The 16,708-nt window shown below is 48.5% G+C and overlaps 1 protein-coding gene across 3 annotated transcripts in view; it reads right to left on the reverse strand.

The window, feature by feature from the left end:
• Positions 1-13,205, reverse strand: part of CCDC60 (coiled-coil domain containing 60) — a 638,346-nt gene extending 625,141 nt beyond the window's left edge. For all 3 annotated transcript variants that reach the window (XM_063964309.1, XM_063964308.1, XM_063964307.1), the window contains exon 1: positions 12,392-13,205. In XM_063964309.1, coding sequence (XP_063820379.1) covers positions 12,392-12,679 — 288 coding nt within the window. In that variant the 5' untranslated portion in view covers positions 12,680-13,205. The remainder of the gene's footprint in view (positions 1-12,391) is intronic.
• Between the last annotated feature and the right edge of the window lie 3,503 nt (positions 13,206-16,708).

The raw sequence follows: 16,708 nt of genomic DNA on the forward strand, positions 1-16,708 counted from the left end.
TGGAGAAGAACGACTCAGCTGAAAGTCTTCCGTAGGAACCTTCTTAGATTCACACCAAGACACATATTTACGCCAAATACGGTGGTAAGGCTTCACCATTACTTCTTTTCTAGCCTGAAGAAGTGTGGAAATGACCTCACTGGAAATACCCATTCGGACTAGGGTATGGCGTTCAACCGCCACGCCGTCAAACGCAGCCGCGGTAAGTCCTGATACACGCCCGGATCTTGCTGTAACAGTTCCTCCCGAAGAGGAAGAGGCCAGGGATCTTCCATGAATAAATCTTGAAGAACTGGATATCAACCCTCCTTGGCTAGACCGGAATAATGAGGATCGCCGGAACCTACGTTTATCACCTTCAGCAGAGTGAAAGAGGAGGGGACATACAAACCGACTGAAAACACCCAAGGTGTCACGAGGGCGTCCACTGCTATAGCTTGAGTGTCCCTTGACCTGGAACCATATTCCTGAGGTCTCTCGTTGAGGCGAGATGCCACCATGCCCAATAGAGGCACTCCTCAAAGACTTGTCACTTCTGTGAAACTTCTGGATGACGACAGAATTTCTCCCGGATGGAGAGCGCGTCTGCAGAGGAAATCTATTTCTCCGTCGTTTACGTCCGGAACGAAGACTGCTAATATAACGTTTACCAGTCTTTCCACCCAGCGGAAAACTATTTCAGCTTCTGCCATTGCCGCTTTGCTCCTTGTTCCGCCCTAGCGGCTTACTTACGCCACTGCTGTCAAGTCGTCCGACAGAATTAACACGGGCAGATCACGAAGAATATGTTCGTTGAAAAAAGCTCTTAATTCAAGAAAGCTTATTGTAGACAAGCTTCACAGCCTGACCTTTTCCTCTGGAAATACTTCCCATGTAAGGACTGCAACCCAGCCTCGGAGATCTGCATATATGGACACCAGGATCTAATCCTGGATCCCGAACCTTCGTCCCTCTAGGAGGTGAGAACTGAGCAGACACCACTGAAGTGATATCCTGGCCATTAGAAATATATTCCAGTGCCCGTACCGGTGAAACCCAGACCACATTCCCAACAGGTCCCCTAAAATCACTCTGGCATTCGACCTGCTCACCGAAAAGGCCTCCTAGGCCACACTTAACTCCTTCATCAACAGAACACATTAATGAAGTGGCACTGTAAATCTGATCCGACTCAGGATCCTCAGACTTCTTCCCACAGGAAAACACAGAACCTCAACCGTTCTGTATCAACCCTGATACCACCTCCGACATCTGCGTCGTTGGGAACAACAGCCCTTCCCTGTGTTGAAGAACAGTCAGAGAGAAACAACGATATGCACCTCGCCTCAATCAGGCGAACATCTCAGTACAGAATAACAATGGTTCTTATTATTGAAAGAAAACCATCATACTACCATCACTCCAGTGAAAAGACAAAGACAAACCTGGCTTTCCCTCCAGGTAATGCGAATGCGTAGAACAACGCAGGTAAACTATATATATATATATATATATATATATATATATATATATATTTATTTATTTTTTTATAACCGGGACAGGAGGACAAGGCCCTGAACCTGGCGCAGCTCTGTATGGCGTCGCGTACTACCTCCCCTTCCAGAGGGGCAACGGCAACATCCATTAGAAAATCAGAGAGGTGAAACATCTGTAACTCCAGAATGTCCCCCTTTGGAATCCATAAATAACTCACCGGTTCTAGTCTATTCCCAGACTAAGTGAAAGTAGTAACTGAGTCCTCACCGGAGCGGGGTTCCGCCATATAGACTCTGCGACATGCGGTGTATGTGGCAAAAAACAGAACCGACATCCTCTTCTGCGCACCTAATAAGGCTGCAGAACTCTTACCTTTTCACCTTCCACAGGCTGTACAGAAAAGGAAAAAATAAGATTTTAAACCTACCGGTGAATCTTTTGCTCCTAGTCCGTAGAGGATGCTGGGGACTCCGTAAGGACCATGGGGTATAGACGGGCTCCGCAGGAGACATGGGCACTCTAAAGACTTTAGATGGGTGTGCACTGGCTCCTCCCTCTATGCCCCTCATCCAGACCTCAGTTAAAGAACTGTGCCCAGAGGAGACGGACAGTACGAGGAAAGGATTTTTGTTAATCTAAGGGCAAGATACATTCCAGCCCACACCATCCACACCGTACAACATGGAATATACGAACCAGTTAACAGTATGAAACAAAACAGCATCAGCCAGAGACTGCTCAAAACTGTAACATAACCCTTATGTAAGCAATAACTATATACAAGCCTTGAAGAATTTAGTCCGCACTGGGACGGTTCCGGTATGAATAGTCGACCATGTTATGGTCGACAGTCATTAGGTGGACCACTATTGGTCGACATTGACATGGTCGACATGGACACATGGTCGACACATGAAAATGGTCGACACGTGAAAGGTCGACACGTGAAAAGGTCGACATGAGTTTTTAACTTTTTTTGGTGTCGTTTTTTGCGTAAAGTGACTGGGAACCCCAATTAGTGCACCGCGTCCCCTCGCATGGCTCGCCATGCTTCGGGCATGGTGCCTTCGCTCCGCTACCGCTTCGCTCGGCACACTTTACCGTTCCAATCGTAGTCCATGTGGATCGTAAAGTATAGAAAAGTTCCCCAAAAGAAAAAAAAGTTAAAAAACACATGTCGACCTTTTCATGTGTCGACCATTTTCATGTGTCGACCATGTGTCCATGTCAACCATGTCAATGTCGACCAATAGTGGTCGACCTAATGACGGTCGACCATAACATAGTCGACCATGTGAATGGATACCAACTGGGACGGGCGCCCAGCATCCTCTACGGACTAGGAGAAAAAGATTTACCGGTAGGTTTAAAATCTTATTTTCTCTTACGTCCTAGAGGATGCTGGGGACTCCGTAAGGACCATGGGGATTATACCAAAGCTCCAGACCGGGCGGGAGAGTGCGGATGACTCTGCAGCACCGATTGAGCAAACATGAGGTCCTCATCAGCCAAGGTATCAAACTTATAGAATTTAGCAAAAGTGTTCGAACCCGACCAAGTAGCTGCTCGGCAAAGTTGTAATGCCGAGACAACTCGGGCAGCCGCCCAAGAAGAGCCCACCTTCCTAGTGGAATGGGCCTTTACCGAATTTGGTAACGGCAATCCAGCCGTAGAATGAGCCTGCTGAATCGTGTTACAGATCCAGCGGGCAATAGTCTGCTTAGAAGCAGGAGTGCTAACCTTGTTAGCTGCATACAGGAAAAACAGTGCCTCTGTTTTCCTAACCCGAGCAGTACTGGCTACATAAACTTTTAAGGCCCTGACTACATCAAGAGACTTGGAATCCTCCAAGTCACCCGTAGCCACAGGCACCACAATAGGCTGGTTCATATGAAACGATGAAACCACCTTAGGCAGAAATTGAGGACGAGTCCTCAACTCTGCTCTATCCACATGGAAAATCAGATAGAGGCTTTTGTGAGACAAAGCCGCCAATTCGGACACCCGCCTCGCAGATGCCAAGGCTAACAACATGACCACTTTCCAAGTGAGAAATTTTAACTCAACTGTTTGAAGAGGTTCAAACCAGTGTGACTTAAGGAACACCACGTTAAGGTCCCATGGCGCCACTGGGGGCACAAAAGGAGACTGGATGTGCAGCACTCCCTTTACAAAAGTCTGGACTTCTGGGAGAGAAGCCAATTCCTTCTGAAAGAATATTGACAGGGCCGAAATCTGCACCTTAATGGAGCCTAACTTCAGGCCCATATCCACTCCTGTCTGCAGAAAGTGGAGAAAACAGCCCAGGTGGAAATCTTCCGTAGGAGCATTCTTGGCTTCACACCAAGATACATATTTCCTCCAGATACGGTGATAATGTTTCGCCGTCACCTCCTTCCTAGCTTTTATCAGAGTAGGGATGACTTCCCCCGGAATACCTTTCCTAGCTAGGATTTGGCGTTCAACCGCCATGCAGTCAAACGTAACCGCGGTAAGTCTTGGAACACGCAGGGCCCCTGCTGCAATAGGTCCTCCCTGGGAGGAAGAGGCCACGGATCTTCTGTGAGCATCTCCTGAAGATCTGAATACCAGGCCCTTCGAGGTCAATCCGGAACAATGAGTATTGTCTGGACTCTTTTTCGTCTTAGGATTCTCAGTATTTTTGAGATGAGTGGAAGAGGAGGGAAGACATAGACCGACGGAAACACCCACGGTGTCACCAGGGCGTCTACCGCTACTGCCTGAGTGTCCCTTGACCTGGAACAATACCTCCGAAGTTTCTTGTTGAGGCGTGACGCCATCATGTCTATTTGAGGAAGCCCCCAACGACTTGTTATCTCTGCAAAAACTTCTTGATGCAGACCCCACTCTCCTGGATGGAGATCGTGTCTGCTGAGGAAGTCTGCTTCCCAGTTGTCCACTCCCGGAATGAAGACTGCTGACAGCGCGCTTACGTGATTTTCCGCCCAGCGAAGAATCCTGGTGGCTTCCGCCATTGCCACTCTGCTCCTTGTCCTGCCTTGGCGGTTTACATGAGCCACTGCTGTGACGTTGTCCGATTGAATCAGAACCGGTAGGTCGCGACGAAGAGTCTCCGCTTGTCGTAGGCCGTTGTATATGGCCCTTAATTCCAGCACGTTGATGTGTAGACAAGCCTCCTGGCTTGACCACAGTCCCTGAAAATTTCTTCCTTGTGTGACTGCTCCACATCCTCGGAGGCTCGCGTCCGTGGTTACCAGAACCCAGTCTTGAATGCCGAACCTGCGACCCTCTAGAACAGGGGTGGGCAATTATTTCAGCTGAGGGGCCACTTGACATTTCCTGTCATTATCCGAGGGCCACACACAAAATAGCAGCTCCCTCCACTTGCCAAAAATATAGGGACGTGGCTTCATGTGGAAGGAGTGTGGACAAAAAATAATACAGATTCGTATTAGGCTGCACAATAGTCTCCATTATTCAAATTGCGCCACTTACACACATTACAGCAGGTAGAGCTCCCTTTTACACAGTACGGAAGGTAGAGCCCCCTTTTACACATTACAGCAGGTAGAGTCCCCTTTTACACATTAACATTTTATTTAGGATAATTATTGCGCAGCAAGCAAATTATCCAGTGTCTTATGGCCCCTGGGGAAAGGTGTGACACAGTGATAGAACATGGTGGAGGTGACACAGTGACAGAACACGAGGGGTCACAGATAAGAGTCGGCACACACACAGTCCAGTCTCCGGGGGCAGCCAGAATCTTCGGGGAAGCTGGACATGTCCCCGGAGCGAAAGAGAAAAGACCCACCAGGCCACGCCCTTTTAAATTAAGCCACACCCCTTTTTGGGCACCACACGGCTTGAGCGAGGGGGGGTGTAATAGTACAGAGTGCGCTCCGGGTGTCACCACACCCGATGACGCCTCTGGGCGACACGGTGACAGAACACGGTGGGGTTGACAGTGACAGAACACCATGTGGGTGACACGGTGACAGAACACGGGGGGTGACAGTGACAGAACACGGGGGTGTGTGACACAGTGACAGAACACGGGGGGTGACAGTGACAGAACACGGGGGTGCGACACAGTGACAGAACACGGTGGGGGTGACAGTGACAGAACACGGGGGTGCGACACAGTGACAGAACACGGTCGGGGTGACACGGTGACAGAACACGGGGGGTGACAGTGACAGAACACGGGGGGTGTGACACAGTGACAGAACACGGGGGGTGTGACAGTGACAGAACACGGGGGGTGACAGTGACAGAACACGGGGGTGCGACACAGTGACAGAACACGGTGGGGGTGACAGTGACAGAACACAGGGGTGCGACACAGTGACAGAAGACGGTGGGGGATGACAGTGACAGAACACGGGGGTGCGACACAGTGACAGAACACGGTGGGGGTGACACGGTGACAGCACACGGGGGGTGTGACACGGTGACAGAACACGGGGGGTGACAGTGACAGAACACGGGGGGTGTGACAGAACACGGGGGGGGTGACATGGTGACAGAACACAGGAGGGTTTGGTACAGCGAGAGCTAAAGATCTCTCCCCCCAACCTAAAAACAGTCTGACGCCACTTTCCGCACACACACACACACACACACACACACACTTACTCTCACTCACTTTTCCCATTAACTTACTGATCTGGCTGGCAGTGGCAGGAAGGATGGATCTGCAGCAGTCTGGCTCTTGTCCCATGTAGCTCCGCCCCCTGAGGTCCCGTGTAGCCCCACCCCTTCATCGGCACATAGTCCCGCCCCCTTTTCGGCTGAACACAGCCGTTGTCACTGGGGAGTCTGGAGGCGGGAGGAGGAGGCTGCTACAACGCAGCAGCAGCAGGGGAGAGAGGCGCCGCTGGCAGCTTGGAGGTACTGCAGTGCAGAGCAATGACAAGCAGCTCACCTGGTCGGGCCGCTTGTCATTGCTTGCTGGTGGGATGTAGTGGGCCGGGCAGAATCGGTTTGCGGGCCGCATCCGGCCCGCGGGCCGTATTTTGCCCACCCCTACTCTAGAAGGTGAGCACTCTGCAGCCACCACAGGAGAGACACCCTGGCCCTGGGGGACAGGCTTATTTTCTGATGTATTTGTAGATGGGACCCCGACCACTTGTCCAGAAGGTCCCACTGAAATGTCCTCGCATGGAACCTGCCGAATGGGATAGCCTCGTAAGCCGCCACCATCTTTCCCAGTACTCGAGTGCATTGATGAACTGACACTCTTTTTGGCTTTAACAGGTCTCTGACCATGCTCAGGAGTTCCTGGGCTTTTTCCGTTGGGAGAAAAACCCTCTTCTTTTCCCTGTCCAGAATCATGCCTAAAAATGATAGCCGAGTCGTTGGAATCAACTGCGACTTTGGCAGATTTAGGATCCAGCCGTGTTGCTGCAGCACTCTCAGGGAGAGTGACACGCTTTTCAGCAACTGATCTCTCGATCTCGCTTTTATCAGGAGATCGTCCAAGTATGGGATAATTGTCTTACCTTGGTGAAAATCCTCGGGGCCGTGGACAGCCCAAACGGCAACGTCTGAAACTGGTAATGACAGTCCTGTACAGCTAATCTCAGGTACGCCTGATGAGGAGGATAAATGGGGACATGAAGGTATGCATCCTTTATGTCTAGTGATACCATAAAATCCCCCCCCCCCCCTTCCAGGCTGGAGATCACTGCCCGGAGAGATTCCATCTTGAATTTGAACCTCTTTAGATACAGGTTTAGGGATTTTAGATTCAGAATGGGTCTGACCAAGCCATCTGGTTTCGGGACCACAAATAGGGTTGAATAGTACCCTTTCCCCTGTTGTATTAGGGGAACCTTGATAATCACCTGCCGTCGACACAGCTTTTGTATTGCAGCTAAAACTATTTCCCTCTCTGTGGGAGAAGCTGGCAAAGCCGACTGGAAAAATCGGCGAGGAGGCACTTCTTCGAATTCCAGTTTGTAGCCTTGGGATACAATTTCTATCGCCCAAGGATCCAAATCTGACAGAACCCAGACCTGGCTGAAGAGTCGAAGGCGTGCCCCACCGGTGCGGACTCCCGCAGTGGAGCCCCAGCGTCATGCAGTGGATTTTGTAGAAGCCGGGGAGGACTTCTGTTCCTGGGAACTAGCCGTAGCAGGCATTCTTTTCCCTCTACCCTTACCTCTGGCGAGGAAGGACGAGCCCCGACCTCTTCTGGACTTATGCGACCAAAAGGACTGAATCTGATATTGTGGTGTTTTCTTTTGTTGTGGGGGAACATAAGGCAAAAAAGAAGACTTACCCGCGGTAGCTGTGGAAACCAGGTCCGCGAGGCCCTCCCCAAATAGAACCTCACCCTTGTAAGGCAAAGTTTCCATATGTCTCTTTGAATCTGCATCACCCGTCCATTGGCGGGTCCACAGGGCTCGCCTAGCAGAAATTGACACGGCATTGGCTCTTGAACCCAATAGCCCAACGTCTCTCGCAGCGTCTCTCAGATATGACGCTGCATCTTTAATATGACCCAAGGTCAATAAAATGCTATCCTTATCTAGGGTGTCAATGTCAGATGACAAGTTATCTGCCCATGCTGCTATTGCGCTAAATACCCATGCCGACGCTACTGCCGGTCTGAGCAAGGCACCCGTATGTGTATAAATTGATTTTAAGGTAGTCTCCTGTCTGCGATCAGCAGGATCCTTGAGGGCTGAAGTGTCTGGAGACGGTAGCGCCACCTTTTTGGACAAGCGCGTCAAAGCCTTGTCCACCCTGGGCGAGGATTCCCACAGTAACCTGTCCTATGCGGGGAAAGGATACGCCATAAGAATTCTCTTGGGAATCTGCAGTTTCTTGTCCGGAGTTTCCCAAGCTTTTTCAAATAAAGCGTTCAGCTCATGAGATGGGGGAAAGGTTACCTCAGGTTTCTTCTCCTTAAACATGCATACCCTCGTGTCAGGCACCGAGGGGTCCTCTGTGATATGCAAAACATCTTTTATTGCCATTATCATATAATGAATACTTTTGGCCACTCTTGGGTGTAACTTCGCATCATCGTAGTCGACACTGGAGTCAGAATCCGTGTCGGTATCAGTGTCTGCCACTTGGGACAGGGGACGTTTATGAGAGCCCGAAGGGCCTTGTGACACAGTCAAAGCCATGGATTGACTCCCTGCTTTTTCTCTGGACTCTGCTTTGTCCAATCTTTTATGTAATAAAGACACATTTGCATTTAAAACATTCCACATATCCAACCAATCAGGTGTCGGCGTCGCCGACGGAGACACCACAATCATCTGCTCTACCTCCTCCTTAGACGAGCCTTCTGCTTCAGACATGTCGACACACACGTACTGACACTCCCACACACACTGGGATATACAATTATGGGGACAGCCCCCCAATAAGGCCCTTTGGAGAGACAGAGAGAGAGTATGCCAGCACACACCCAGCGCCACTGGACACTGGAATAAAATCCCAGACTGTACAGCGCTCTTTTATAGAATAAATAATACACTCACTGCGCCAATTAAATGTGCCCCGCCCCCCTCTTTTTTGCCCTCTGTACTTGCTCAGCAGGGGAGAGTCCGGGGAGCAGCTTCTCTGCAGCTTGCTGTGGAGAAAAATGGCGCTGGTTAGTGCTGGAGGATCAAGCTCCGCCCCCTCAACGGCGGGCTTCGGTCCCGCTCAAATTCTTTATACTGGCGGGGGGTTTTCAATATACTGCCTCCGCAGTATCTAATATATTAGCCAGTGTCCCTTGAGGTTAATATTGCTGCCCAGGGCGCCCCCCCTGCGCCCTGCACCCGTACAGTGCCTTCTGTGTGTGTATGTGTGGGAGCAATGGCGCGCAGCGTTACCGCTCCGCGGTACCTCAGTAAAGATCTGAAGTCTTCTGCCGCCTGTGAAGTCTTCTTTCTTCTTATACTCACCCGGCTTCTATCTTCCGGCTCTGTGAGGAGGATGGCGGCGCGGCTCCGGGACGAACAGCGAGGACGACACCTGTGTTCCGACCCTCTGGAGCTAATGGTGTCCAGTAGCCTAAGAAGCAGTGCCTATCAGTTAAGTAGGTCTGCTTCTCTCCCCTCAGTCCCACGATGCAGGGAACCTGTTGCCAGCAGTGCTCCCTGAAAATAAAAAACCTAACAAAAAGTATTTTCAGAGAAACTCAGTAGAGCTCCCCTGCAGTGCATCCAGTCTCCTCTGGGCACAGGATCTAACTGAGGTCTGGAGGAGGGCATAGAGGGAGGAGCCAGTGCACACCCATCTAAAGTCTTTAGAGTGCCCATGTCTCCTGCGGAGCCCGTCTATACCCCATGGTCCTTACGGAGTCCCCAGCATCCTCTAGGACATAAGAGAAAAGAACTGTATCTAACCGATTAAAATGACTGCATCCCACAAAAGAAGGCGTCACCAACCGTTGTGAGGGAAACTAACTCCCGAAGTTAGACTTACCAGGAATATCCCCCGAGATTGACTGAACTGAGACATCCCCCCAAACAGCGGGACACCGTCCCAGGGAAAAAGTCTAGTAACTCTCGGAGTCAGGCTCAGCATTCCCCCGGCCACACTTCCTGTATACATACGGCAGCCTGCCACAATGTTATAGAGAAGAACCAACCTGAGGAACCTCCCCTGTCTCTCTAGGGCAAATCTATCTGATGTCTTACCGAAGGAAACACTCCCTTATGTGCATGTAATGCAAATAAGCCCACAGCACAGAAATATAATGTCACTTAGCTTTCCTGTATACGATCCTTTGAGATAGGGCCCTGTGTCGACCAGGCGTTGACCATCACAGTATTCTATCCGTGGAGGGAAAAGAATAAACCTTCGGACGTCTGGAGAGGGTGTGAGTCACGGCCGACCTAGAGCTTTATCAACAGAGCGACCAGCACATGAGAAGGAATACTATTACTTCAGTATTCATTATAAATCATAATATGAATATACATATTGTAATACACATATCCTGATTATATATATATAACATACATATAAGCGGATTGTCCGGAGCCTTCAGGTCCCCCGTGACATTAATGTGTTCTGAACGTGTATGACCATGTACTGAAAAGCCCAGTTGTGGATCTACCAGGAAACATTATAGTCGACAGAAAACCCTAGTATTCGTCGACAGCAGGAATTAGTAACCAGGCAAAGTTTTATTCTTGTGACCCCAAGGGGTCCGAGGGAAGTATACCTATTTACTCCCGGTGAAAACAGTTGGTGCCGACAGGGCCACCCACATACTACTGCGCCTCCCATATAGTATTTACTTTCCACAAGCATACCACTACCGACCTGATCAAGTACCCACATACGTCGGGGATGCCGACAGAGACCCCATAGGTGTTTATGACAGAACACTCGCGCCTGTCGACACAAGTGAACTAAAGTGGGTATAACCGACAGGGAGCACACATAAAATACACACAAGCATGATTTTATACTCATCTCTGAATCAACTAGTGTTATAACAGTCCAAATAACACTAAAAGACTGTGCCCCCCCTTTTGGCGGGGACAGAGAGAAAATGGCGCTGACTCCAGTGTGTGTGAGGGATAAGCCCCGCCCCCCTCGGCGCGCTCTAGCCCTGTTATCTTCCACTAAACTCCGTCCCCCGAGTGGAGAATTATGACAGGGAGGAGAGGGAGCAGATGGCGGGCTGGCGGGGGCTGTACACACCCGAGCCCTGACAATGAGCACTACACACCCTTGGCATCTAGCAATACACACTCCTGGCAACTAGCATTACACACCTCTGAGCCCTGACAACGAGCATTACCCCTGTTACCTCTGGCAACGATCATGACACCCGTCCCAGAGCATGAAACCCCTGGCAACGAGCATGGCACCCAGTGCGTGAAACCCTTGGCAACGAGCAGGTAATTTAAAGGTAATTATAAACTTTACTGTAGGGCATAATGTATCACGGACATTGCTCTGTGTGGCATAATATGGTGCAGGAGGCATAATATGGTGCATGGGGCATTACTGTGTGAGGTTTAATATGGCGGAATTTATTTATTTTTCCCCCTGTGGTGGCCGAGGTCTGTTGGTGCAGGGCAGTGGTTCTCAAACTCGGTCCTCAGGACCCCACACAGTGCATGTTTTGCAGGTAACCCAGCAAGGCCACAGGTGTATTCATTATTCACTGACACATTTTGAAAGGTCCACAGGTGGAGCAAATTATTTAACTTGTGATTCTGTGAGGAGACCTGCAAAACATGCACTGTGTGGGGTACTGAGGACTGAGTTTGAGAACCTGTGGTGCAGGATCAAAAACTGGGGTGTAAGGTAGTCTTTCAGGTGAGACCACGCCTATTTTAGAGACCACACCCATTTCAGTGAGGCCACGCCCCTCACCGGGAGCGTCCACAAATTTGTGTTTCTTATACCTATGGGGGGGGGGGCCGCATTTTTTTATATCGATGGGGGGTGGGGGTCAGTTTTCGAAATCTTGTACTGGGAGCCAAATTGGCTAGAAACAGCCCTCGGTGTATCCCTATTTTTGTATAGTGTGAAGCAATAATGAACCCTACTAGTTTTGACTGAAAACAGGATTCTTCATCGCTGCGATGTCCAGCTGTGCACATTACTGTGTAATATTTGCTCACTTTCCTGCACATACAGTATGTATGGGATGTGAGGAAAAATGAGCAGAGATGTTGGTTAGATCGTTCCTTTGCCCAACCGGTTTGGACACACTTCACACAAATCGCTAGTAATTGAATCAACCAATGAGAAATACACATACTGTAAGTTCCTATGAAATGCAGCATATTATTGTAAAGTGCACTGCATTTAGGCTACATATCATTAACAATAATAAGTTGAATAATGACAGTATTAATAGACAATAAGAACAGAATTATAAATAATATTATGTTAGGTGGGTAATTCACAAGTACATGAACACTGCAACAACAAAGAATACAAATATGAGGATTACCTGGTCATCTTGTCCCAGTGAATGAAGGATGAGTTTTTTGGCTTCCAAGAAGAGAGGATGTCCCAACTCCTGGTAGGGTTTGTAGTTGGGTGAACTGTACCCTTGCTGAGCAAGTTGCCTCTGCCTGCGGAAGTAGTTGGCTCGGAACACTTCCTCCCGGCAGGGTACCCAGCAGTTATAATGATTGGGACTTCTGGATTGTATTTTTAGCCCCTTCTGGCTGGTTATTGGAAGCGGTTTAATAACCACATAACTTCTGGGCTCACAGTCTCCTGAATTTCCCGGCATGTTTTCCTATCGCAGCCTAATATATTTTATTATGAAGTGAGCTTTTTCCACTTAAAGTTGTTGGTTTAAATCTTGATCATTATTATAATGTTTTCATTTGTTTTCAAAAAATAAAAAAAAGATAGTCTTGATAAAATATGTAAAATACTTGTTATCACAATATAACTGATTGTGCTTTTTGACACTAAAGTATAAAGGAATAATGGAATGTGCATAAATAACTTGATCAAACAATCGTTGAAAACATTACCAAAAGACAAACTCAAATGCAGAGACCAGGGTGATTACTTTCACTGAGCTTAGCCTTCAGCCTCACCTATGCCGGTAACAGACAAGTTAGTGCAGTTTCTAGCCCTGAAATGCACGAAGTGTAATAACACCGATCTGCCTGACCGGACCTGACTCGTCACTAGGAAGTTGCCCCAGAAGTTCTATACAGTGCACCACTGATACTGACTGGGTCCAGTACGGCCAGGGCAGGAAGCCTGCAGCTGCTCGTGGTGCCGGTTACCCTTGGTTACAGGAATGCTGTGCGGGAATGGCACTTACACCGCAACAAAGGGAGGGGGGGCTGCTTGCAAAAAAATATTAATATTAAACTGAAGCCCGCATAAAAAGATGCAAAATGTGGCATATAACATTTTACAGTGTTTATTATGGTAACTTTATGGCATATAACTTAAGCAAAGAATTTGTGTCCTGCTACAGTATGTCATATACCCTGAAGCTAGGTTTCGTCCTCTCCCCCCTTTTCAGAGTCTAGTGGTTCGTTCCAAAGGTTTTTAGGATAGTGCTTGAAAAGTTACGGCACTAGTAGTGCGACTGCGCAGCCGGTGTGAGCCGCAGACTAGTGTAAGAAGGGTTCCGGTATGAATGGTCGACCATGTTATGGCCGACAGTCATTAGGTCGACCACTATTCGTCGACATGGACACATGGTCGACACATGAAAATGGTCGACACATGAAAAGGTCGACATGAGTTTTTTTACTTTTTTTGTGTCGTTTTTTGCGTAAAGTGACTGGGAACCCCAATTAGTGCACCGCGTCCCCTCGGGCATGGTGCCTTCGCTTCGCTCGGCACAGATTACCGTTCCAATCGTAGTCCACGTGGATCGTAAAGTATGGAAAAGTTCCCCAAAAGAAAAAAAGTTAAAAAACTCATGGCGACCTTTTCATGTGTCGACCTTTCATGTGTCGACCATGTGTCCATGTCAACGTCGACCAATAGTGGTCGACCTAATGACTGTCGACCATAACATGGTCGACCATGTGAACGGATACCGGAAGAAGGGGCTGGGTAAATCCTGAGATTGAGACAAGAACTCAGTAGTTTAGAAAGGCGGGGTAGGAAAGGAAGAACTTCTGGGCCAAATATCTGATCACATACACAGACAGATCTATATATATATATATATATATATATATGTATAGACAAGAGTCCAGAAATCTGGAGGTGCACTCATCCGGTTAAATAATTTTCAGCAACTTTTCTTTATTCACAATGACTTTATTGGTAGAGATTCGGCTTATTCAGTCGACGTTTCGATCCTCAGTTCGATCGAAACGTCGACTGAATAAGCCGACTCTCTACCAATAAAGTCATTGTGAATAAAGAAAAGTTGCTGAAAATTATTTATCCGGATGAGTGCACCTCCAGATTTCTGGACTCTTGTCTAAATATTGTGGGCCTACCGTCCTTTGGAGATTCCCACTAGGAGCACCCCACCGCTGTTGTCTTCTTTGATGCGAGTGCAGGAATATACATGTTTTATATATATGTACGCAGCACTTTTCAAATCTGCATTTAAAAGGGCAATTCGTTCGAAATCACAACTGATGTTTTATTAAACACAATTGCCCCTTTAACCACTTAATGGTCCTAATTCAGAGTTGATCACAGCAGCAAATTTGTTAGCAGTTGGGCAAAACCATGGGGGTAATTCCAAGTTGATCGCAGCAGGATTTTTGTTAGCAATTGGGCAAAACCATGTGCACAGCAGGGGAGGCAGATATAACATGTGCAGAGAGAGGTAGATTTGGGTGTGGTGTGTTCAGTCTGCAATCTAATTTGTAGTGTAAAAATAAAGCAGCCAGTATTTACTAGTGATGAGCGCCGGAAATTTTTCGGGTTTTGTGTTTTGGTTTTGGGTTCGGTTCCGCGGCCGTGTTTTGGGTTCGAACGCGTTTTGGCAAAACCTCACCGAATTTTTTTTGTCGGATTCGGGTGTGTTTTGGATTCGGGTGTTTTTTTTCAAAAAACCCTCAAAAACAGCTTAAATCATAGAATTTGGGGGACATTTTGATCCCAAAGTATTATTAACCTCAATAACCATAATTTCCACTCATTTTCAGTCTATTCTGAACACCTCACACCTCACAATATTATTTTTAGTCCTAAAATTTGCACCGAGGTCGCTGGATGGCTAAGCTAAGCGACCCAAGTGGCCGACACAAACACCTGGCCCATCTAGGAGTGGCACTGCAGTGTCACGCAGGCTGGCCCTTCAAAAAACTACTCCCCAAACAGCACATGACGCAAAGAAAAAAAGAGGCGCAATGAGGTAGCTGTGTGAGTAAGCTAAGCGACCCAAGTGGCCGACACAAACACCTGGCCCATCTAGGAGTGGCACTGCAGTGTCACGCAGGCTGGCCCTTCAAAAAACTACTCCCCAAACAGCACATGACGCAAAGAAAAAAAGAGGCGCAATGAGGTAGCTGTGTGAGTAAGCTAAGCGACCCTAGTGGCCGACACAAACACCTGGCCCATCTAGGAGTGGCACTGCAGTGTCACGCAGGCTGGCCCTTCAAAAAACTACTCCCCAAACAGCACATGACGCAAAGAAAAAAAGAGGCGCAATGAGGTAGCTGTGTGAGTAAGCTAAGCGACCCAAGTGGCCGACACAAACACCTGGCCCATCTAGGAGTGGCACTGCAGTGTCACGCAGGCTGGCCCTTCAAAAAACTACTCCCCAAACAGCACATGACGCAAAGAAAAATTAAAGAAAAAAGAGGTGCAAGATGGAATTGTCCTTGGGCCCTCCCACCCACCCTTATGTTGTATAAACAGGACATGCACACTTTAACCAACCCATCATTTCAGTGACAGGGTCTGCCACACGACTGTGACTGAAATGACGGGTTTGTTTGGACCCCCACCAAAAAAGAAGCAATTAATCTCTCCTTGCACAAACTGGCTCTACAGAGGCAAGATGTCCACCTCATCATCATCCTCCGATATATCACCGTGTACATCCCCCTCCTCACAGATTATCAATTCGTCCCCACTGGAATCCACCATCTCAGCTCCCTGTGTACTTTGTGGAGGCAATTACTGCTGGTCAATGTCTCCACGGAGGAATTGATTATAATTAATTTTAATGAACATCATCTTTTCCACATTTTCTGGATGTAACCTCGTACGCCGATTGCTGACAAGGTGAGCGGCGGCACTAAATACTCTTTCGGAGTACACACTTGTGGGAGGGCAACTTAGGTAGAATAAAGCCAGTTTGTGCAAGGGCCTCCAAATTGCCTCTTTCTCTATCGTCCTAAGTGGATGCTGGGGTTCCTGAAAGGACCATGGGGAATAGCGGCTCCGCAGGAGACAGGGCACAAAAAAGTAAAGCTTTTACCAGATCAGGTGGTGTGCACTGGCTCCTCCCCCTATGACCCTCCTCCAGACTCCAGTTAGATTTTGTGCCCGAACGAGAAGGGTGCAATCTAGGTGGCTCTCCTAAAGAGCTGCTTAGAGAAAGTTTAGCTTAGGTTTTTTACTTTACAGTGAGTCCTGCTGGCAACAGGATCACTGCAACGAGGGACTTAGGGGAGAAGTAGTGAACTCACCTGCGTGCAGAGTGGATTTGCTGCTTGGCTACTGGACACTAGCTCCAGAGGGACGATCACAGGTACAGCCTGGATGGTCACCGGAGCCGCGCCGCCGGCCCCCTTGCAGACGCTGAAGAGAGAAGAGGTCCAAAATCGGCGGCTGAAGACTCCTGAGTCTTCATAAAGGTAGCGCACAGCACTGC

This window comes from Pseudophryne corroboree, chromosome 1 (assembly GCF_028390025.1).
Source record: "Pseudophryne corroboree isolate aPseCor3 chromosome 1, aPseCor3.hap2, whole genome shotgun sequence".
NCBI classification, from domain to species: domain Eukaryota; kingdom Metazoa; phylum Chordata; class Amphibia; order Anura; family Myobatrachidae; genus Pseudophryne; species Pseudophryne corroboree.